Source organism: Eschrichtius robustus, chromosome X, assembly GCF_028021215.1.
Source record: "Eschrichtius robustus isolate mEscRob2 chromosome X, mEscRob2.pri, whole genome shotgun sequence".
NCBI classification, from domain to species: Eukaryota; Metazoa; Chordata; class Mammalia; order Artiodactyla; family Eschrichtiidae; genus Eschrichtius; species Eschrichtius robustus.
Window position 1 is genome coordinate 91,507,625 of NC_090845.1, and position 24,822 is coordinate 91,532,446.

Below are 24,822 nucleotides of genomic sequence, written 5' to 3' on the forward strand. Positions count from 1 at the left end.
TAATCCCCAATCTACTGTCCAGCTCAACTAACTTGTCTGTTTTAGAATATTTTATATTCGTGGAATCATACAATATTGTCCTTTTGTGTCTGGCTTATTGCATTTAGCATGATGTTTTGAAAATTCATCCATGTTGTTAGCATGATTCAGAGCTTCATTTTATGGATGAATAATATTCAATAGTATGCATATACTACATTTTGTTTACACATTCATCTCTTGGTGGGAACTTGAATTGTTTCCACCTTTTACCTGTTGTGAATAATGCTGCAACGAACATTCATGAACAAGTATATGTTTGTGTCCTTGTTTTCAGTTTTCTTAGGGATATACCTAAGAATGGAATTACTGAGTCATATGGTAATTCTATGTTTAACTTTTTGAGGAACTGCCAAAGGTTTTCCATAGCAGCTTCACTATTTTACATTCCCACCAGCAATGCTCAAGTGTTCCAATTCTCCACATCCTTGCCAAGACCTGTTATTTTCCTTTTTTTTATTATTATAGATATCCTAGTGAGTGTGAAGTGGTATCTCATTTTACTTTTACTTTGTATTTTGCTGTGTTAAATGATGTTGAATACCTTTTCATGTGCTTATTGGTCACTCGTTATTATATCTTCTTTGGAGATTCAAGTCCTTTCACCATTCTTAATTTGCTTGTCTTCTTGTTGAGTTGTAGGAGTTCTTTTTACATTGAATTGTGGCCAGAGAAGATACTTTGTATTACCCTAATCTTTTCAAATGTATTGAGACTTGTTTTGTGGCCTAAATGAAGTCCTATCCTTGAGTATGTTCCATGTGCACTTAAGAAGAATGTTTATTCTGCTGTTGTTGTGTGTCATGTTCTATATGTTTGCTAGGTCTAGTTAGTTTATAGAGTTATAGAGTTGTTTAAGACCTCTAACCTTATTGGTCTTTTGTCTAGATGTGATATCCATTACTGAAACTGGGGTGTTGAAGTCTCCAAGTATTAGTCTAGAACTGCCTATTTCTCCCTTCAATTCTGTCATGTTTGCTTCATATATTCTGGGCTTCTGTTGTTTCATACATATATGCCTATAATTTTTACATCTTATTGATGAATTTAACTTTTTATCAATATATAATGTCCTTTGTCTCTTGTAACTTTTTTTTATCTTAAAGTCTATTTTGTTTAATAATCCTATAGATATACAGCTATCTTTTGGTTATTATTTGCATGAAATATGTTTTACTATCTTTTCAATCTATATATGTCTTTGAATCTAAAGTGAGTCTCTTGTAGACAGCATATAGTTAGATCATGGTTTTTATCCATCCTGCCAATCTCTGCTCTTTGATTAGAGAGTTTAATCCATTTACCTTTCAAGTAATTACTGATAAGGAAGGGCTTCTACCATTTCTTTCTGTATGTGTTATACCTTTTTTGGCCCTCTTTCCTGTATGTGGGTCTCATATGCCTGTTTCTTTGTACTGAGAAGGACTCCCTTCTTTTTTTTTTAACATCTTTATTTGAGTATAATTGCTTTACAATGGTGTGTTAGTTTCTGCTGTATCACAAAGTGAATCAGCTATACGTATACATATATCCCCATATCCCCTCCCTCTTGCGGCTAATCGGGATCCTTTGAGTTTTCTTGACTGGGCTGTCAAGAACAGTTTTAGTAAAGAATCCTGCTGAGCCCAGTTCTAGCAAGAATCCTGCTAAGCCAGTTTAGCAAGAATCCTCCCATACTTGAAATTCAATTAAGTTCCTCTTCCCCTCACTCTTGATATCTAATCAAGTTACTTTTGTTAATTTTTAATCTAGTGACTCCCTCTCCCTACCTTTTGATTATAAATCCCCTGCTGTCATTGTTGTATTTATAGTTGAGTTCAGTCTCAAGAAAAACATCTTCCTTTGATATTTAACTCTGTCCAGTGCAATTTTTCTTTGACAGCATATATTGTAATTTTTGTTGAAATCTGTATAGTTTAATTTATTTTTACATCTTTGGATACTGATTCACCTCCCCCTTTTTCCTACTCCTTGCTTTGGTTGTTGTTTACTCATTTGTCTTGTGACTTGGCCCATTTTCCCTACTATGTGAAACTTCTGGTGTCACTCCTCAGATGGTGCAAACTTGGGGACATGCACAGGTATCCTAGGATTACAATTGGTTTTTACCAACACTCTTTTTGACTGTCTCTTTCTTTAATCTCGGTATTAAACTGTCTGCTTCATTTGGTATTACACTTGGCCTGTTAGGCTCCACTAATTATAGACTGAGTGCTCTGTTGTTTTCAACAAAGCCTTGGGGCATAATATGCTCAACAGTCTGATCAAATTAAATTCAGTCAGGAGTAGTTTTTGAGGCCAGTCTTTGACGTTTATTCTGACCCCCAGCAGATTCTTCTTTTTTATTTTTTTAATCAGTCATCCATTTTATACACATCACTGTATACATGTCAATCCCAATCGCTCAATTCAGCACACCACCATCCCCACCCCACCGCAGTTTTCCCCCCTTGGTGTCCATACGTTTGTTCTCTACATCTGTGTCTCAAATTCTGCCCTGCAACCCAGTTCATCTGTACCATTTTTCTAGGTTCCACATACATGTGTTAATATACGATATTTGTTTTTCTCTTTCTGACTTACTTCACTCTGTGTGACAGTCTCTAGATCCATCCACGTCTCAACTAATGACTCAATTTTGTTCCTTTTTATGGCTGAGTAATATTCCATTGTATATATGGATTCTTCTTTACTAACTCTTTCCCTGATTCTCTCTGGTGTACCAGCTGGCCTATGATTTAACCTGTTGTTCTTAATTAAGGGAAGATATTGTTTTCTAGAGTACCTTTAAGCTTGATCTTCCCCAAACTATGTTTCACATTAAGCCAGTCCTTTTGGGGAGAACTTAGGAGCCCTCTGTTTTTAAGGACTGCTTCCTTCTCTGGGCAAAGACTCTGAGCTGCTACTCTAGGCAGGGCAGTAGGCTCTTCGGTTTTTTGGCTTGTTTCTCCTAGCTTGGAACCTCTGCTCTAAGAGCAAGCTGGAGTGAGAGCAATCAGGGCCACTATATTCTTGGTCTGCTACTGTTGGGTAGAGCCTTTGCCCTATGGGTAGTGACTGGTTAGAAGAAGGGCATCCATGACCTCTTGGCCATACTCACCAAGAACTTAACCTTTCAACTCTGATTTGGAGGGAATGAGAAATGCTGGTGGCCTGCCCTCTCAGTGAAGATATCATAAGCCTTGATTGGGAGCTGAGGGGAAAGGGAATCCTGCCTTCCTGGCCATGCCTGTCCAGAGTAGAGTTTCCTTTAAGCTGAGCTAGGGACAGAAAGGAAGGAGGGAGCAGGTCCTGATTCAAATGCCAGAAATCCTTGCTATTTTTACCAAGTTTTAGTAGATTTTTTGAAATAAATGTTTCTTCATTTGCTGTTTTCCCTTAGGACAATTTCTAGAGACATTAAATGTTTTTATAGTTTTTTCCTGCTCTGTTCATTTAGCTCTCAAGTGGGTCTTCATAGGTCCTCCCGCTGTCATCACCAAAGTGGATATATTGCATTATTTTCACTTGCAATTCAATTCATTTAATAGATATGGGACTGTTCAGATTTTCTATTTCTTCTTTTTTCCCTTTTGGTAAGTTGTTTTTTAATAAATTCATGCACAATCTAAATTCTTAAATTTAATGGTATGAAATTGTTCATATTATCCTTTTATTCTCTTTTTTAAAATCTGTAGAATATGTACTGTTGTTCTTTTACCCCTGACATTTACTTTGTGTCTTCTCTTTTTATCTTGATCAATTTTGTTAGAGGGTTTTGATTTTATTAGTATGTACCTAGACTAAAATTTTGTCTGTTTCTTTCTTTTGTGTGTTTCATTTCTCTTTCATTAGTTTCTATTCTTATTTCCTGCCTTAAGAATTGTGCCTTAAGATTTTTGTTGGTGTTTTCTCCAAAATGTATTGACAAGCAAACTTAGATCATCGATATTTTTCAGCCTTTCTTCTTTTCTAATATATGCATTTAAGGATATAGAATTTCTTACTAAGCACAGATAGCTGCATCCCACAGGTTTTCATATGCTGTGTTTTCATTATCACTCAATTAAAAATAATGCTAGCTTTTTCCCTGGTCTGATTCCGTCCTGCGCGACTGTTCCTTCGAACGGTAGTCTTTTATCTCTGTCCACTTTCTCTCCCACCGAAGTGTGTGCCACCAACCCATGGAAGATTTGATGGACATGGACATGAGTCCCCTGAGGCCCCAGAACTATCTTTTCGGTTGTGAACTAAAGGCCGACAAAGATTATCACTTTAAGGTGGATAATGATGAAAATGAGCACCAGTTATCTTTAAGAACGGTCAGTTTAGGGGCTGGCACAAAGGATGAATTGCACATTGTCGAAGCAGAGGCGATGAATTATGAAGGCAGTCCAATTAAAGTAACACTGGCAACTTTGAAAATGTCTGTGCAGCCAACGGTTTCCCTTGGGGGCTTTGAAATAACACCACCTGTGGTCTTACGGTTGAAGTGTGGTTCAGGGCCTGTGCATATTAGCGGACAGCACTTAGTAGCTGTGGAGGAAGATGCAGAGTCAGAAGATGAAGAGGAGGAGGATGTGAAACTCCTAAGTATATCTGGAAAGCGTTCTGCCCCTGGAAGTGGTAGCAAGTTTCCACAGAAAAAAGTGAAACTTGCTGCTGATGAAGATGATGATGATGATGATGACGACGACGATGATGACGATGATGATGATTACTCTGATGATGAGGAAGCTGAAGAAAAACTCCAGTAAAGAAATCCGTACGAGATACTCCAGCCAAAAATGCACAAAAATCAAACCAGAATGGAAAAGACTCAAAACCATCAACACCAAGATCAAAAGGTCAAGAATCCTTCAAAAAACAGGAAAAAACTCCTAAAACACCGAAAGGACCTAGCTCTGTAGAAGACATTAAAGCAAAAATGCAAGCAAGTATAGAAAAAGGTGGTTCCCTTCCCAAAGTGGAAGCCAAATTCATCAATTATGTGAAGAATTGTTTCCAGATGACTGACCAGGAGGCTATTCAAGATCTCTGCAGTGGAGGAAGTCTCTTTAAGAAAATAGTTTAAACAGTTTGTTAAATTTTTCCATCTTATTTCATCTCTGTAACAGTTGATATCTGGCTGTCCTTTTTATAATGCAGAGTGAGAACTTTCCCTACCATGTCTGATAAATGTTGTCCAGGTTCCATTGCCAAGAATGTGTTGTCCAAAATGCCTGTTTAGTTTTTCAAGTTGGAACTCCACCCTTTGCTTGGTTTTAAGTATGTATGGAATGTTATGATAGGACATAGTAGTAGTGGTGGTCAGACAAATGGAAATGGTGGGGAGACAAAAATATACATGTGAAATAAACTCAGTATTTTAATACAGTAAAAAAAGAAAAGAAAAGAAAAAAAATAATGCTAAATTTGATTTTCTGTTTTTACTCATGAGAAATGTACTGATTAATTTCCAAACACTTTGAGATTTTCTTGTTGTTATCTATTTGCTATTAATTCTTAGCTTTATTATTCATTTGTCATCAGAGAACATATTCTGAACTATTCCAATACTTTGAAATTCATTGATAGTTGGTTAATGGACCTAGTAGAAGGTCAATTTTAGCAAATGTCCCATTTGCCTTGAAAAGAATTTATATTCTGCAATTGTAGGTTGTATTGGTCTATGTGTGTAAATTAGGTCAAATTTGTTATTCTAGTTGCTTAAATCTTCAATACTTCTACTGATATTATTTTCTGATTCTTCTATCAATCTTTTACTGAGGTATATTTACATGTCCCACACTTACTTTAGATTTCTCTACTTCTCCTTTTATTTCTGATACTTTTTGTATTGTATATTTTGAAGCAATGTTACTAGAAGCATACAGATTTAGAATTTTAGTACCTTCATATTATATTGACTATGTTACCATTATAAAATATATCTCTATCCCTAGTAATATTTCTTTCCTTAAGGCCTACTTTGTTGGATACTTTTTTACATGTATTATTATTTTTAAAAAATTCCTGTGAATGGAATTTCTGGGGATGTGTACTTAGTCCTTTTTTTAAAATTAATTAATTAATCAATTAATTTTGGCTGTGTTGGGTCTTTGTTGCTGCATGCGGGCTTTCTCTAGTTGTGGTGAGCAGGGGCTACTCTTTGTTGTGGTGTGCAGGTTTCTCATTGTGGTGACTTCTCGTTGCAGAGCACGGGCTCTAGGTGCGCGGGCTTCAGTAATTGCAGCACACAGGCTCAGTAGTTGTGGCACGTGGGCCCTAGAGCACGCAGGCTTCAGTAGTTGCAGTGCGTGGGCTTAGTAGTTGTGGCTCACGGGCTCTAGAGCACCGGCTCAGTAGTTGTGGCACACGGGCTTAGTTGCTCCACGGCATGTGGGATCTTCCCAGACCAGGAATCGAACCCATGTCCCCTGCGTTGGCAGGTGGATTCTTAACCACTGCACCACCATACTATTAGTTACCTAGAAACTTACATTATTCCTTCTCACTATAATTATGAATTTTTCTACTTGTCCTGTTATTCTGATTTTTATTTTTTGCTTTATGCCTTTAGGTGCATATAAATAAAGGATTAGGATACCATCTGGTGGATTGATCTTTTCTCTTTATTAAATGTCCCTCTTTATCTATATAAATATCCATTGCCTTGAATTCTACCTTGTTTGATATTTAAAAAGCGGTACCAGCATTCTTACAGATACAATTTGCATAATATACCTTTCAACATTTTCTTGGTTTCACCCTTTCTCTGTTCTTATATTCAATGTGAATCTTATATAACCATCCCATAGTTTTATTTTACTGGAATACTGAGAGGCCGAGTGGAGATTTAGACCAATTAGAAGTGACAAGTTCCAACACCTGGACTCTTAGAGCCTGAGCTGTATTGCTTCCCTGAATATTGCAAGTCCTCTCTCTTCTTTGTCTCCATGCTCTCCTTGGCTGATCCCATTCACTTCTGCAGTTGTCACTACAATTCCACATGTCCAGCCCAAATACTCTTTGGCCCTACAGACTTTTATCCAACTCTCTAGTGGAACTTTCCTCCTGAATGTCCCAAACTTACCTCAGTCTCAACAGGTCCAAAATTTGTTCCACCATTAATCAAGATTAACACTGTTTCTCTGTCCCAGGCTTCCAGCTCAGTGATGTTCAAGCTGCAATGCTGGCTCTGGTCACAAAGGTGACCCTTTACTTTTTAAGTTTCTTCAATAGACATCCAAGTTTTGCTAAAAGAGAAAAATAAATCTGTCATTATTTTTAAAAACAAGTTAGGAGATATTATCTACCCCACAGTACCTATTCAGTTTTGAAAATGTGTATGAATCAAAGAGATTGACAAAGTCTACTTGGCACGTTCTTTCCCACAAAATATGCATTCATACAACAAATGCCTATCTTCACCCACTGCTGACAGGTGACTTAATTTTCTCCTGGAAAGCTTTTCTCTGTGTCCTTGCTTCTACTTCTTCACAGTTTCTGCTCTCCCCTAATTTCTTCTTCCTCACAAGTTGAACTTAACATGATTACCTCTCCAGTCAGAGACTCCATTTTTTTCCTTTTTGCTTCCCAGCATCGATTGCCTGATTATCTCCACTATGCCCAGTTTTATTCAATGTGAGAGAAAATACAATTCCTTTTAGAAGAAACAGTGGGATTAGGATTTGCTGCTACTAAAATATGTTTCAAAACAACAAAATTTTAAAATTATATTTAAGAAAATAGGTGGCTGTCTCCGGGTGTTCCTTAACTCCTTGGACTTAACATGATTACCTCTCAAGTCCTCAATATTAGGGACTCCATTTTTTTCCTTTTGCTTTTTTTTCCTTTTTGGTTCCCAACATCGATGGCCTGATTATCTCTACTATGCCTAATTTTATTCAATGTGAGGGGAAACCCGTCTCCCTTTAGAGGAAACAATAGGATTGGAATTTGCCACTACTAAGATATCTAAAAAACAGCCATTTTAAAATTATATTTAAGAAAATAGATGGCTGTTCCAATCATTGCTTTAATGGATTAGGTATTTGTTTTATTGAGAGGCTGAGAGCACTGATTCTGGACCCAATAGTTTGGGCTATATCCTGGTTTTAAAACTTACTAGCTATACAACTACAGGTAATTTGCTTAATCTCTATGTGCCTCAGTTTCCTCCTACGTAAAATGGGTACATTGATAGTATAGCCCTCACAGATTTCTTCTGAGGAATGGATTGATTAGTACCTGTAAATAGCTGAGAACACTGTCACTAATATGGTGCATGCTAAAAGTATGTTATGAATATTGTTATTATTACCATTTTTCTGCATAGTCCAAATTAACATGATGACATATATATATTCAGAATTGTTTTAATGACAATAAGATTATAACTGTACAAAAAGTAAAAATCTAAAAACCAGACATTGAAGTAAATAACAGTAGAAAAATTACATTTTATCACACATCCATTCCCACATGTCTTCAATGGTGAATTCCTTTATGTCTTTTTCTATTTGTATAGGCACATTCCCATATATGTTTATGCACTTTACTTTCTTGATTATTAGATTACAGCATCAGCAACATACACCATTGATTCAGTAACACCTTTTTAAAGAAAAAATAAAACTATCACATAAAATCTACACATGTATTTTATGATATATTTCAATGTGAGAAATGTTAAAAGATTCTAAAAAATTGATCCTAACATAGAATAAGACAATTTAGGTCATGTGATATATGCATTGCTAGAATCTCTGACATTTTGATGTATTTCCTTGCAGTCTTTTTCTAGACCTATTTGTTGTGTCCCCCTGAAATTCATATGTTGAAACCTAATCCCCACTGTGATGGTAATTGGAGTTTGGGCCTTTAAAAAGTGATTAAGTCCTGAGGATGGAGCCCTCATGAATGGGATTAGTGCCACTATAAAAGATACCCCAGCAACCTCCCTTGCTTTTTCCACAGTATGAGGGCACAGAAAGGAGATTGCAGTCTACGAATCAGGAAGCGGGCCCTTTCCAAAAACCAAATCTGCCAGTGCCTTGATCTTGGACTTCCTACCCCCAGAACAAGGAAAAATAAACTTCTGTTATTTAAGCCATCCAATCTATGGTATTTTTGTTATTGCAGCCCAAATGAACTAAGGCAGTACTTAATATAACTGTTTCCACTGTACCACCAGTGGTTCTCCAGTGTTAGTACACATCAGAATCTCTCAGGGAAGCATGTTAACAATACATGTTCTGGGGCCCAGTTGGAAGTATGATTGATTCATGTAATCCAGAGAAGGGTGCCAAAGTCTACATTATTAGCAATAGAGAGCGTTACCGAGTCCAAGCTCCTACTGCTTGCCACAGACCAGGCCAATAAATTAAGAGACAAGGTGTTGGGGCAAGGAATACCGACTTTATTTGTAAGCCAGCAGACCGAGAAGATGGCAGACTAGTGTCCCAAAGAACCGTCTTACCAGAGTTAGAATTCAGGCTTCCTTTATACAAAAAGAGGAGAGGGTGTGGCTGATTGTTACAAACTTCTTGGTGCCCACCAGACCCCGGAGGGGACGTGATAATCCTTTGTTCTTGCAGCTATCCAGGTAGGTCTGGTCACAATGTTCCTGTAAACCTCCAACAAGACAAGTGTTATTCTCTGTTCTACAACTTTTATCTCTATATGGATGAAAAGTGTTAGACCTTTAAAGGACAAGCCTGGGAGGCAGAGCCTTGAGAAAGGGCTATTATGTATATTTCAGGCTACAGGCAACATTCCTTTACAAAGGTACAGAGCCAGCATAACTAAGCACAGGCAACAGAGCACAAAAGTTAGAGCTAAAGGAGTAGATCCAATATGGAGTCAGGTTTGTTCTTCTCTGTTACAACAGGAGATTCTAAATCAGGCAGTCTGTGTGACACACTATGAAAATCTCGCTAAATTTTATTCGTGTTTTAATTTAGCGTGCCATCTGGCCTCTACTAGGCTCGCTAGGAAATGCATGTCTTTGCCTCTAGAGAAATGAAATGACTTACCTGCTATTCTTTAGTCAAGAGTAGAACTAGGTAAAGGACTTGAGGATCCCCACAGAGTCAAAATGGCCCTATTAAACATTTATTCAACATTTACAATATTTCAAACATTGTAATAGACACTAGGAGTATAAGGTTGATAAAGAAACTGTACATGCTATGAGAATGGCACAGTTCTGCAGAGGAGTAATTGCTAACACTTTTAGGAATTTTTTTTTATCTTACAAAATATTTTAAACTCTTTCATGTAGGGATAATATCAGATTTGGCTAATGTTACTCAGTTTTGATCAAAGAAAGTGAATATCTCTGTAATTTATATACTTCATGTGTGTCTGTTGCCCTAGTGAGTGGGTCTGCCGAGAATTTTTTATATGAGAGACTGTAGAGTGTCCTGAGAGAGAAGTCACCTCTGGAAATAACATGGCAGGCAGAAAGTCAATGTTGTCACCATCTGGAGATTATTCTTGTAAATTTTTACTAGCAGAAAAAATATATAGTCTTTATTATAATTAAGGTAGTAAGTGGCTGACTCCAACTGTTCAAGTCATCATTTTGTTTTATTCATGTCTTAACCCAGCACTCTACACCCAAATGGAATCATGTCTGAGTCCCTAGAGAGCAGAGGACCTATAAGTAAAATAAGAAATTCCTGTTTTTACTAAGACCTTGGCTAAGACATTATTTGCTGAGGCACTTTTGTGTAGTACCCACCTTCATAAGTGTAACAATGATCTCACAGAAATCAGGAAGGCTTTGTCACCTTGAGGACTCCAAAACCTCTGTCAGCAGAAGGAATAAGATGAAGGAGAAATGACAGTAGAGTCTAGAAGACATGGCAGTATCCAGAGGAGGGTGGCACCTACTTCTCAGTTGCCTGAAATTGTCCCTGGGCATAGGTTAGATATCCCTCAGTTCTCCCTAAGTATCATTGCAGTCCAGGGTTCTGAAAGGGCAGGGGAGTCAGGTAGGGTCCAAGCCAACAAAGTTCACACATAGGGTACCTCATCTGATCCGCTCAGCAGCCCTGGGAGGTAAAGAGTATTCTCTTTTCATGAATGACAAGGGTGACCCTTTAAAAGAATGTCAGGGTGATAAATACTAGGGTTATATTGCTAAAAAAGAAATTCTAAAAAAAACCCCTTGAAATGCATTTTTTGTTCTTTTAACAAGTTTTTATTAAATGACACTTGTTTAAAAAGCTGATTGACACATGACTTTTGTTACTTTTATTACATTTAAAGGGGTAAGTAATAAATACAAATTTGGGGAAAATACAGTTATCAAATAGAAAGAAATTAAATCATTCAAAATTATGCTATCTAAAGATAAACACCCACATTTTAGTATATATACTTTAAGACTCATTGTTAATATATGTAATACATAAATATATATGCTCTAAAATGAAGCAACGATAAATTTACACACTGCTTTCTAACTTTTTTTTCACTTTTGAAACACACAATGAACATCTTTCTATTCAAATGGGTGAAACACCTCTGCTGACAAAGAAAAACTTGTGGATTTGGTCTGAATTCAATATTCAAATAGATGCTGACAGTACTGAAAGTTTTGAAGCAATTGAATGAGTAAAATTACACCAAGAAAAGGCAAATAAACAGAAAACAAGGTTGAAAAGTATTAACCTCAGAGAAAACCTCAGTTTTCAAGGCATAAGGAAAAATTCCTCATGGTGGCAATGATGAGGGTGGTCCTACTAAGGCCAGATAAACTATACCTTAACTTCATTGCCCTGAGTTTAACTCTCTCATCTTTTCCGTGAACCTTTCGGTATCATCTGCATCTCCGTCTATGTCTATCACGTTAATGTTATTGACAAGCCTAAAATCCTGGGAAAGCAGAGCCCAACCCCTTCTAATATTGCCTTCAGGCTTCTAGATTTCATTCCCTCCCACAGGGCGAGCTTCCTCTCCATTCTCCACAGGGGCAGGATCTCCTCCTTCTTTTTCCTTTTCCTTTTTTTCCTGGGGAACATTTTCCATGTTGAGATTTTTTTCCCCCTGCTTATTCTACTTTGGACTCCATTACTCGTAGGAGACAAGAGGCAAGCGAAAGGACTGAATGCTTGACGAGAAGATCAGCACCGAGGACAGAGGCCCTACTATGCACCTTTCAAGATTCAGATTTCAATGGTTTCTGAAATTCTATTTTTCCCACCTAAGAGGACTCGTGCGCCCTCCAGGGGGCCTCCAGACGGAGCTCCGTCTTCCCGCACGCTTCCCTCTCCTTCCTCCTTTAAAACTCACCATTTTTTCCTGTACGTAGATGCTTCCCCAGGCGTATGCGGGCACAAAAAGGGAGGATCCAGAGGGGAGCTTCAGGCTGGGCTCTGTTCCCGCCCCCCACCACTGTCCCTCGCATCGACTGCGCCTTTCCTTGCTGTCTCCTCCGCCGCCGCCGCATTCTCGCCTGACCCGACGAACCTCAGACTTGCGGATGGTTGGGGTCGGGGAAGCGGGGGCTGCAGCAAGAACTCAGTGCGGACCTGCAGCCGCCCGGCCCTTCCCGGACCCGCCCGGCGTCTCCCAAAACTATATATCCCAACTTTGTCCCTCCTTTATCCATAGCCATCCTCAGCCTTTGGTACTCCACCTCTTTTAAATACCCACAATGGTGGACGAGGGGTGACTATTTAGAGTAAAACTTTCACTCTCTGTGTCTCTTTGTTTCCTCCTCCGGTGATTGGTTTCCCCACTCCTACTACCAAAATGTTTGGCACCAAAATGGGTGTGGGACACTGGGAGCAGGGGCTGAGTGGAAAGCTTTCCAGCATATACCTGTGTCCATATTCATAAACTGCTTGCCCCCAGGACCACTCAAAATGGACTTTGGGTAAGGAAGGTGTGACCAGAAAACAGACTCTGACCCACTTGAGGATTCTGCCCTCAGTCCCCAGCCATCCTGGTGCCCGGGTTACCCCAAGCTTCTTCAGTCGGAACACAAACTTACAGCATTCCTGGACCGTTGCTTTTCCCCCCATTCCTTGACCAGAAGTTTTTCCTCCTCTGCAACAGGAATCATTACTCAGAGGATACAAAAGACAGGAAGAAAGGGATTTGGGCCCAGGTAGACTCTCATCAAGTGACACTAAGGGAGTTCAGGTTCCCGATCCTGCCAAGCAAGGCAGCGGGAACCCTCAACCCCTCCTCCTCTTGTCACCCTGGATCTGGAATGTCTCTTTTTCCACCTTGGCATTTCAGGAGGTCAGATGTAGTATAAGAGAGAGGCAGCATTTTCTCTTGGAGTTATTGTCCACTTAATCTTCTTGTGGGATTAGCCCTTTCCCCTGTTCTAACTGCTCCCCAACCTGCTCCTCCCCAGAACCTCCTCTCCTGGTAGTCATTATTATTTTCCCCCTGAAGCCCTTACCTGCACCTAAATGGCCAGAAAGCTAGGTATCAGGAAAGGAGGCTGGGAGTGGAAAGTGGAACATTATCTTTCTTCTATGTACTTTTATGTTCCAATTTTTTAATTTAAAATGCTTTGTTTTTACATTTCAGAAATACGATACTTACATGTTGGGGGGAGGAAGAGTATGGGTGTTCATCCTAAGACTTCTCTTTTCGTTTGAGTGCTTTGTTATTTGGCTAACTTAACATATATCAAATAGAAAATATTTTCCATCCGGCTTCCCTGCTGGCGCAGTGGTTAAGAATCCGCCTGCCAAGGCAGGGGACACGGGTTCGAGCCCTGGTCCGGGAAGATCCCACTTGCCGCAGAGCAACTAAGCCCGTGCGCCACAACTACTGAGCCTGCACTCTACAGCCCACGAGCCACAACTACTGAAGCCCACGTGCCACAACTACTGAGCCCGTGCGCCTAGAGCCGGTGCTCCACAACAAGAGAAGCCACCGCAATGAGAAGTCTGCACACCACAACGAAGAGTAGCCCCCACTCACCACAACTAGAGAAAGCCCACGCACAGCAACGAAGACCCAACGCAGCCAAAAATAAATAAATAAAATAAATTTTAAAAAAAGGAGCCCTCTTTAAAAGTCATGAGGGACACAAAATAATTTTTAAAAAAAGAAAGAAAATATTTTCCATCAGCTACAAAGGAAAGAGCAATTTTTTAAAACATATTAATTGTTCACAATCTTTAAGACATACTCTTTGGGGAGAAAAGTAATTTACAATAAAATATAAGATTTTCTACTAAATAGGAAATCCTTCATAACTTGGTCATGTTTATATTTATCATTTACAGAATGCTTCTAGTGATACTTCCCAAATAGCTTTAAAAAAACAGGCTAATTATTTTGAAATTTTTAAACCTAAATTTTTCTAAAACAAATCAACATTTTACATGTTCAGAAATTAATCCCTGTAGAGCCTTAGTAAGTGTCTTATTTTTGTCATTTTAGAAAAATAATCTATCTCTTCCACTTTGAGGAGTTTTTAATCTTCATAAATACTAATTAGTTCAGTTATGTTCTGTAGAGGGATGCAGCCTGCTAGGCCTCTCACCTCTGGCCTCTTTACCTCCAGGAAACCCGGGAGGAGTCTAGCCCTGCAGCAGGGTTGCTGCCTGCTAGTCCATCCCCATCCTGATGGCCCCTCAGCCAGGCTTAGGCCAGTGTCCAAGGAACTCTCACCAGCTGACCATATTAATTAACCTAGACCAGGTGTTCTCAACTAGGGAAGTCTGTGGACCACCTGAAATTCTATGCAAATTTGTCCAAGTTTGGGGTGAGTGGGGTACATGCACTTTTGTGGGAAGAGGGTTTGTACCTTAGGAACCTGAGAAAGCCTGATACATGAGCAGGGCAACATTATGGGGAAGCTGAAGCTATGAAGTAGAGACAAGACAAAGGAGAAGTGGGGGATGTGAGAGGAAGGGAGAAGAGACTGGGTCCACAGCTGAACCAAGTTAATGGCAGAACACTAAAAATGCTCAGGCCTAACTTCTAGAGGTCCATTCGAAACTGGCTGTCAATTCTCAGATTTCCTCAAGATCGTAGTCTTCTTTACTATCTCATAAATTCTCACCATGGATCTGCCTCAGCTGAGCTGGCCTAAGTCTCTATTCCTTACAACCAATGAGACTAACTGAAACGATAGTTATCTATCTGTAATAAAATGTTCCTAAAAAATCAACAAAACAACAGTAGTTATCACTGCCTGAAAACTGGTGAAAAGACATCAGTAGGGTATTGACCAAAGAAGACATCTATGTGGAAAATAAGTGTAAGTTATTCAGCTTCAGTATTTAGAAATATAATTGATATCCTATCTACAGGTCTACTGTACTCATTAGTTCTGGTGACTTTTTTGTAGACTGTAGGATTTTCTAAATTGGCAATCATGTCATCTATGAATAAAGAAAGTTTTACTTCTTAAAATATATATATACAAATTAAAACTTCAAGGTACTCTTATTCCCTTGTCAAATTGGGGAATTAAAAAAAATACCATCCATTTTATATGAGAACACCCACATGGGCTGTAAGTACACGTGTAAATTTGTTAAATTATCTTGCTGGCCCTTCAGGCAATACACATAAAAAAATCATAAGATTTTTCAGACTTTTAGACCTAGCAATTTTACTTTTAGAAATATTTCCTTAGGGAATAATGTATGTTTGAGAGTCATGAAATAAATGAAATTGAGTGTAGATTTTGAGGGTTTTCTTTCCTTCTGTGTGTGTTTTTAAATATAACGAATAATTTTATACACATTGTTTTATAACCTGCTTTTAAATAGTATTTATTGCCTTTATTTGCAAAAGTAAAACATTTTCACTGAAAAAAAGTCAAGGAACTATACATAAATGCCATTTGTCGAGCAAAACCAGAAATACAATCCTTTCTTGCTCTATTCATATATATTTTTAAAAGCATTGAATTGGTAATTAAGACTATTTTATAATCTGCTTAAAATATTATATTAGTGCCAACAATATTACTTTTCCTAGCAAAAAAATTTCCTAAAGAAATGATTTCTCACAAGGTGAAATTTGGAAAGAGATACCTCCTGTCCAATGTATGACTAGTACTACAGCTTGACTATCTCAAACTTGAATTGGAGGGAGGCATAGCCAGAGCATGGGGAGGAGAACCTTGTTTTAATGGATACTAGTCACTAATGGGGCAAGGGAAGCAAATGTGAGGCATTCAACCATTGCAAGGAGCCCACACCTCAAACAGGTAGTGGAGGCCTTGAATCAAATTCTGCTCCGCTACAGAGAAGTATATATGCGAAATGTGTGTCATAAGCTAAGGTCATACTGTTTGCAGACTATTCTTTATTATAGAATTTACACATACCCACTGAGAAAATGTAGAAGAATCTACAAAGAAGTATATAAAATAATATATAAATCACCTATATGCCCACCAATCACCCAATCATACCCACTTCTAATATTCTGGTGTATACATATAAATATCTACTCATATATATTATTTTTTAATGGGACCTTCTGCAGGTTACCATTTATAATCTGCTTTTTTCACCTACCAATATATTATAAAAACACTTTCATTTCTATATATATATATGACTATCTTATATTTGTCAGATATTTTATTTCTTCTGCATGTTTTCAAAGTTTTATCTCAATCATTTTTTTGAATGTTATTAATGCATGCCTATTAAAGATACATTTTAAATATATAAATGCAACACTTAGAAAGGAAAAGTTCCTTTTATATTGACTACTCATTTCAAATATATCCTATCGGAATAGTTCAGTATATATTCATTCAAATTTCTAATATGATAGAGAAACACAGTAAGACTCCACAGTAACTTGACACTGGATATAACATGATTGGCGATGGGCATGGGGAAAGGGGAAAACGTAAGGATGATGTTTAAGCTTGAGTGCTGAGTAAACAACTGTTATGAGGTGCCATCAAAACACAGCGAGTCTCTAATGGACTTGGGTTGTGCAGCGAGCTAACCAAATAGGCTCACATCAGTAATTTCATTCATCTCTCAATAATATAACCCATAATTTTACAGGAATGAATTTTGTGGACTTTACTAATCATGCTATGGTAGAATTTCTTTATTTACTTATATTTTAAATACACAAAAATAAATATATGTATGCTGTGACAAACATGTACTACCACATATATTAACCTTCAATTTTTCTTCTTTCTTAACAATATATGTTGGACATTTTTTCATGTGAGTAAATATAACTCCACATTATTATTTTTCATCACTGCATAGTATTGCATTAGTGAATTATCAAACTTTTCTTAAGCCAATCCCCTTTTAGGAATATTTAGTTTTTTCCTTTAAAAAAATCTATTACCACAACTACTACATTGACCATATTTGTCATGGGAGTATTTCAGCATGATAAAACACTAGAAGAGAAAGTGATGTGTCCAAAAGCACATATATTTTAAGGTTTAATATTGCCAAAATGACCTCCAGAAATGCACTATTTTATTCTATCTTTTATTATTTTTGCATCTTGCTTGTACTTTTACTTTTTAAATTGAGGTATAAATGACATATAACACTATATTAGTTTCAGGTGTATAACACAGTGATTCAGTATTTGTATATATTGCGAAATCACCACAATAAGTTTAGTTCACATTCATATATTATTTTATATTCTCAAAAGCACATGTGAATGTTTGCTTTTCCATACCCTCACCAACTCTGAATATGATCAATATTTTTCATTTTTTTCTAATTGCATAGGTGGAAAATTAACTCATGTTCTCAATAGATCTCATTTTAATTCTTAGAATTCTGATATGGTTGTTACATAATTAATTTAACCTGTTCCCTATTGTAAGCCATTTAATTTGCTTCTTTTTTTAAATTATTTATTTATTTATGGCTGCGTTGGGTCTTCGTTTCTGTGCGAGGGCTTTCTCTAGTTGCGGCAAGTGGGGGGCCACTCTTCATCGCGGTGCGCGGGCCTCTCACTATCGCGGCCTCTCTTATTGCGGAACACAGGCTCCAGACGCGCAGGCTCAGCAATTGTGGCTCACGGGCCTAGTCGCTCCGCGGCATGTGGGATCTTCCCAGACCAGGGCTCGAACCCGTGTCCCCTGCATTGGCAGGCAGATTCTCAACCACTGCGCCACCAGGGAAGCCCTAATTTGCTTCTTAATTGCACCTTTTATAAAGAATTGTGTCGAATATCCTAATAGTCATTCTCCATTTCTAAATGGTATATACTGTTGGTGCAGTTTGAATTGTTTTAACAGAATTATGAAGTTTGCCTTCTTTAACTTGTAGCAAATTCATCTGGGAGAATCGTTGGTTTATGAGAATGCATACACACGTGTGAATGTGCAGGTGCATATGTACATGCTTGGGCACATGTCTGTTATTTCCTAGAACAATTCTCTTTCCTTCATTGCTGCCTTTCACCTGTGGCTTCTCTTTGCATATTCAGGTCCAACTCAAAGGATTGATGCCAGGAATTCAGGTCTACAAACTAACCGTGTTGTTGTAAATCATTGTGACTACTGTTAAATATTTCCTCAGGGTGAATACCTAAGAATGGATTTACAGGCTCAAAGGGAATGCATATTTAAGTGCTTAGCAACTGCCTAAGAACTATCCATAAAGGTTGACCAATTCAGATTCTGTAACCTGGAAATAAGTGAGAAAGTCCTTGGGGGTAGTGCAGAGCTTGTCAAAAAGTGCTTGCATTGAACCTACTTTCGGACAATAGCCACCATCAAGAGACATAAAACCCTTCAGGAGGAACGAGTGGACTTGACCCAGCAAGGCAGCATGAGACAGGCCAGGGTAAGACCACAGGGCCTAGGTTCAGTCAGACTGGTCTCCTCTTTCCTTCCCCCCTCCATCTAGGTCTTACCCACCCTGTGAGGCCCAGGTCAAGGTCTTTTACCTCCATGAGGCTTCCTCTGGCTATTTTGGGCTAACTGGCCTTTGCCTTCTCTGAGCTCCTATTGGCCTGGCAGTCCACCCTTTCCTTTAGCCCTTTCTCCAAATGGCCTCATATGAAGGGGGTTCTGCCTTTCCAGCTGTATCATCTACTCCAACCCTAGTGTGAACCCACAGGGGATGTGGGTCACTCTCAGGAGGATAGATCTGGAGAATAGGCATGAGCAGGTCTTGCATTTGGGCTCCAGGTGCTTTGGGCAGGATATTCTAGGGTCCTAGGTATCTAGAATGTGGTTTAGAAGGATAGAAGTGAAGTTTCCAAGTTGGCACATCTTCTTGCCCGGTTGACTCTTCACTACCTGGGGAAGAGGGCATCCAGAGGACCAAACCAATTACTTCTTGGCAAATACCACCACCAAGACTCTGGAGTCAGACATTACTTTTTGTCATTTTGAATCCTTTCCCCCAAACGAAATCCTAATATAATTATAATAATAGTTTGTATTTTTAAAGCACTTACCATATGCCAGGCACTATTCTCAGGACTGTACACATACTACCTCACTTAACTAAAGTAATTCTGTCTTTGTCTTTTCCGACTATAAAAAGATAAAAATTTGTTAAAAAGAAAACCACAGGCCCCAAACCACATCTCTTGTGCTAAAGCCTATGATACCAAACCTAGATTTAATACCTGACCTAATTGCAGTTTCAACCTCTCCCAGAAATGTAATCTTAAATCAACCAGTCTGGAATTTTCTGGTCAAGCAACAGTAAGGTAATCTGTGGCATAGGCTCCTCCATCTCCCAGAGAAAGAAGAAGCAATCTGCATGATAAAACCCTTGCTGCTCCCTTCCTCTCCCCTCGGCCCCCAAAAAGTTGTCCTGGCCTAAAAATAATCCTTTCTTTTATTTTGCTAATAGCTCCCTTGCCCCACTCTTCTGCCTATAAAAACCTTCCATTTTGTACAACCCGTGGGAGCGCCCTTCTAGCTGCTAGATGGGTTGCTGCCCTGTTCATGAATTGTTGTATAAAGCCAATTAGCTCTTCACATTTACTCAGCTGAGTTTTGGTTTCTTCAGTTACTTTTTTAAAAATATAGAAAAGTATTAAGAATAAAGTAAAAAACTACATTAAAAAATCTTACTCCTGTCCCAGGCTTCCCCCACCACCCTTTTTTTTTTTTTTTTAAACAACCTGCTGCCAAACCAACCCTGCTCCACAACAGCCAAGGACTAGATTGCAGATGAAATGGAGGCTGGGGGAGGGGCGATGGATGTAGGTTGGAGTTCTTAATCCTGGGAGCAGAAGGCAGGAAAAGACAATTCTTGAAAAAAGTAGAAAAGTTTAGTAGCTCCAGAAAAAGATGCAGCCCCTCCCTAGTAATCAGAGAAAGGGAAACAACATTTTCCCCCTCTGGGATGGAAGGGGCCAAATGTATAAGGGGGGAGGGGGCAGAGGGCCGGCCCACTTCTGCCGCGCTTTTGGTGGGAGTGGAAACTGGGGACCCGAGCTCACCAGTGACGTAGATATCACGTGACCAGGAGTCGACGTGTGCAGAAGTCCTGCTAGTCTGGTCCTTGTTCCCGTCTGGGTACCAGTTTGCTTCAGCAGCGCAGCCGGTGGGGCCCGAGGCTAGGAGAAGGAGAAGGAGTCAGCTTGCCGGAATTTTGCAGGTTGGTGGCAAAATAGGTGCTGTCTGGGAATTTCTAGGGTGGGGGTGGCCTAGAGCAGAGACTTGAGGGAGCCCTGGTCAATTCCATCTCTCCACCTCCCACCTCCAGGTCTGCAGGAAATGGTGGCCCTTGGGAAAGGGACTAGGGGTCCCGGGAGAAGGACAGGGAGACCTGTGAGAGTTTAAAAATAATCATCCTCTGCCACCTCAGACCGCTTTCCCAACACCTACCCACCCCCCAACCGCCCCCCTCAGTCTTAAAGATAGTTTGGAAATAATCTGCTTTTCCTACTCCCTGTCTGATGGAAAATTCGACTTAACTTGCACTGTGGAGAGGGGGACAAATGCGGGAATAAGAAGGTGGGAAAGTTTCCATAACCGAGAACCTTAATGAGAAAAGTGCGTGGTGCTGGTCGGCCCACTGAGCGCTCTCCCCACCCCCACCCTCCCCCCTCCCCCCTCCCCCTCCCCCTCCCCCTCCCATTTCCCGTTTGTCCGCAGGTCTGCAGGTCTGCAGGTCTGTTGTTCGTAGCAGTACGCAGGGCTAGAAAAGGCGAGGAAGAAACTGACCGGATCAGTACGGGTAGGTGAAGGAAATATAAAGACCCCTGGGGTGGAGGTGGGCAAGGGAGGGACTGAGGTTGTCGGCCCCTGTTCTTCCCCCGCACCCCCCTTCCCCCAGCCTACTCTGTTCTAGGAGGGTCTTGCGTTATGCCTTGTGACCGGAGAAATGGTTCAGGAGAGCCTTGGAAAAGGTTGGAGGGAGGGACGAGGGAGGTGAGGAGATGGAAAGTGGGGGTAGGAGCGGCAGGCTCGGGGAAACCCAGATGGCACACTGAGTCTCCCAAGTGGAAAATATTTGGTGATAGCTCTGAATCACAAAAAGCAAATACGGAGACCTGTGTCCAGAGCACTGGTCCGTTCACCAAGCTTTTGACTTAATGTCTCCTTCTTGTTTCCTAGAAGTAGTTGTTTTCAAAGAAGAATAAGCAGAAAAAAAGAAAGGAAGAGGGAACGGAAGGAAGAGAGACAGATACAAGATGAAACCCTGTCAAAAGATTGAAGGAAAACCAGAAAATGAGAGTGAACCAAAACTTGAGGAAGAGCCAAAGCCTGAGGAAAAGCCAGAGGAGGAGGAAGAGCCAGAGGGGGAGGAAAAAACAGAAGGAACTTTTAGAGAAAGGCTGATTCAGTCTCTCCAGGAATTTAAAGAAGATATACACAACAGGCATTTAAGCAAGGAAGATATGTTTAGAGAAGTGAATGAATTAGACGAGATAAGGAGAGTAAGAAACAAACTTATAGTGATGCGTTGGAAGGTTAATCGAAACCATCCTTACCCCTATTTAATGTAGTTTACCTTGATTTTTATTTTTCCTGATGTTAACATTACTTTCTTTTGATTTGCGTTTTCCCAATACACCTTTGTCCATCTTTCTACGTTTAACTTGTTGCTATTAGTGGTTTTAGATGCATCTCATTGTTTATTTTACTTCAAACCAATCTACAAGTCTTTGCCTTTTAATAAGAGAACTTTACTCATTTGTACAAAAAGAGGTTCCTGACAGGATATAAAATGAAAAAAAAAGTTGCTAAGTAATATGTGAATATCATATTTTTGAAAGGGAAGAGTACATTTGTATATTACATATATGCACAGAAGAACATGTGAAGGATGAAAGACAAAAAGTACAGTCAGTGGTAGGATTATGAGTGATTTTTTTATTCAGCTTATTTGTATTTTTCCTTATTCCTAGAATGTACACACATTATTGTTAAAAATAATAAAAGGTTTATTTAAAAAAAGGAGTAAACAACAGTACTGAATATATTTCTAAAGGCATTGGGACACAATATTTAATGGCAGAATTTTAGAAGCAAATGTGAACTCCAAATTACCACCAGACCACTTAGCTAGAAGAATAAATTTTACATCTTTTCTCATCTGCAAAATAGAGATAATAAAGAACTTTCAGGGATCTTATGAGGACTAAATAAGGTAGCGACTGTGAACTATATTTGACAAGCTTTTGTTCCCATCTGCTCATGCAGGATCCCACCTCCTAAGAGATTTATTTCAGGTATTTTGGAGGGAGAAAGTAGTTCTCACCTGTGCTTAAGAACAAATCCAGACAACTGTTAGGTGGGCACTACCTTTGTGTTTCTCTCCTGCTGTGCCTGCCCAACCTTCCATCCTCCTCCCCTTGATACTACCATGTGTATTGGGTATTTCTGCCCCTTCATTCAGGTTCTGTACTTCTCAGGCCCCTAACACTGCTGATGTGCTAGAAATCTCAAATAGTGAAGCCCAACATATTTCTTTGGAACCCCCAATGGACTGACTCTCCAGTCTGACCTCTACAGAAGTGGGGGAAACGCCCATCTCTTAAATTTAGATAGACATTTATGCAGGGCCACTTGGGCTGTGATATCTTATTGATGCCTTGGCAACTTTGGGATTTTAATCACAGACCCCCTCTTCCCCATAAGACTCGGACACAATGGGTCTCTCTGGGGGTGGGACCAGAAGATAAGTCTGAGTTACAGACATTATGCTTTAGTCAGAGTTGCTTATGAGCCTAAAGATTGGTTTTATTTTCCTGACTCTTATTTCCTTAGGGTGAGCAATCTCTCCCAAAAGACTGGTGGCAGGCCCTCCTCACCAGCTCAAAAGATACCCTTAGACCTGTGTAAATTTTTAAAGGGAGGTTCAAGTAAGATTTCGGGATATTCCCATGCTTACTTGGAGATGTATGAAGTGCTGTGTAAGACTTACTGTGTACGTATATCTGCATCCAAATCTTCATAACTATATATGTATCTATATATGTATATGTGGCTCACAGTTGTGCCAGTTGTGTATTATTTTTCCTCTGTGATGCTCTTTTTGGGGCAATTAATCTCTCCAGACTATCCTTCAAGGTTGCAACAGTCTGATGGATGCTGGTCGGTCTGGATTCTGGCTGGAGTGAGATGAGGGTCCAAGGACTTACTGTGCCACTTTTATAGGATGGTATGAATCCAACCCCCTGACACTCTGAGGGGTGGAGCTGGGGCAGGATGTGGAAGGGCTCCCCCAAGGCACACCCCTCTCCAGGGTGGTCTGACTTTGGTTTCTGTGTTCCAGCCTGCAGCAGGCACCAGACTCTTCTAGGCTGAAGGCCAGGCTGTCCTGGACATACATACCTGGAGGACAATGACTGTCCCCATTGCAGGTCAGAGCACTGGACTTCCTTTACCCCTTTTTTCCTTCACAAGGGGGCTTGATGGGAACTTTTAAAGGAAAGAATATAACTTTTAAAGAAAAGACTTCAAAAGTCACTAACTGAAAACATTAGTTGTGATAGTCTTTGTCCCAGCCATGACTACTCTGGATGCAATCAGATAACTTGGGATTAACGTAGAAGGGCCTGGTGGTAGGTGGAGATGATTTCAGATAATACACAAATATTTTAAGTTGTAATATTCATGTATTGATATTTATTTGAATGTGTATTAATGAATACTCTCTTTAAGGCAAATGATGATAGTTTAGATTTAGGGTGGTGTTATAAAGTTTCCTTTTCAAAAAAGTACTCAAATTTCCTTTTCAAAAATATTCAAATTAAATGAGTCTGTTTGAAGACAAACATGAAGTAGAACACAGCGTTAACAGCAAAGGTGGTATATAGATATGGCAAAAATCAGCCTAGTGGGAAACATTGCCCTAGCATAATTGATTTAGGGAATAATATCTGGAAACACCTGTCAAGAAGTGTGCAGTCTGAGATTTTACCCTACTTACAAATTAACAAGTTAACATTAACCTGCTACTGTTTAACCTGCTTTTGCTATGACAGAAGACACTAGAATCCTGATCAGAGACTAAGGACATTATTACTCATGGTAAAAGCAGTAGCAACGGCTTCATATTGGTTTATATCAGTTCCCCATTATCCTCAAGTCCCTTGGATGCCTGCACATGCAGTGCACTGTGTTTTAGGAAAGATACCTGAGTTTGGAGAATTCACTGCTTTCATAGTAAGCAAAAGCAAGCCTGCTCTGTGTCCAGGGAAAGACGTTACCTCATCCCTCAAAGTTGCCTGCTGCAAACACAACTCTGAGAAATGGACTGCTTGCATAAAGAGTGGTCAGGGCCTTACATTGTTGGTATACCCAATAAGAACATGCAGGGATGCTCAGGACCCAAGGTGGATTGCCTCTCCCGGTAACACTTTTCTCTGTGCAGTAAATCTTAATGTGAATGGTAAGCCTTT

The 24,822-nt window shown here is 39.5% G+C and overlaps 1 protein-coding gene and 1 pseudogene across 3 annotated transcripts; both read left to right on the forward strand.

Annotated features, from left to right (window-relative positions):
- The first annotated feature begins 4,202 nt into the window (after positions 1–4,202).
- On the forward strand, positions 4,203–5,087 carry LOC137756769 (nucleophosmin pseudogene; annotated as a pseudogene).
- A 15,367-nt stretch (positions 5,088–20,454) lies between these two features.
- On the forward strand, positions 20,455–22,325 carry TCEAL9 (transcription elongation factor A like 9). Of its 3 annotated transcripts, none has more exons than XM_068533549.1 (3): positions 20,455–20,567; positions 21,068–21,149; positions 21,530–22,325. In XM_068533549.1, the coding sequence occupies exon 3, from the start codon at positions 21,607–21,609 to the stop codon at positions 21,919–21,921; it is 315 nt and encodes a 104-aa protein (XP_068389650.1). In that variant the 5' UTR covers positions 20,455–20,567; positions 21,068–21,149; positions 21,530–21,606; the 3' UTR covers positions 21,922–22,325. The 3 variants fall into 3 exon arrangements, with proteins under 3 accessions (XP_068389650.1, XP_068389651.1, XP_068389653.1); XM_068533550.1 differs by having other exon boundaries at positions 21,533–22,325; XM_068533552.1 differs by lacking the exon at positions 21,068–21,149.
- Positions 22,326–24,822: the final 2,497 nt, after the last annotated feature.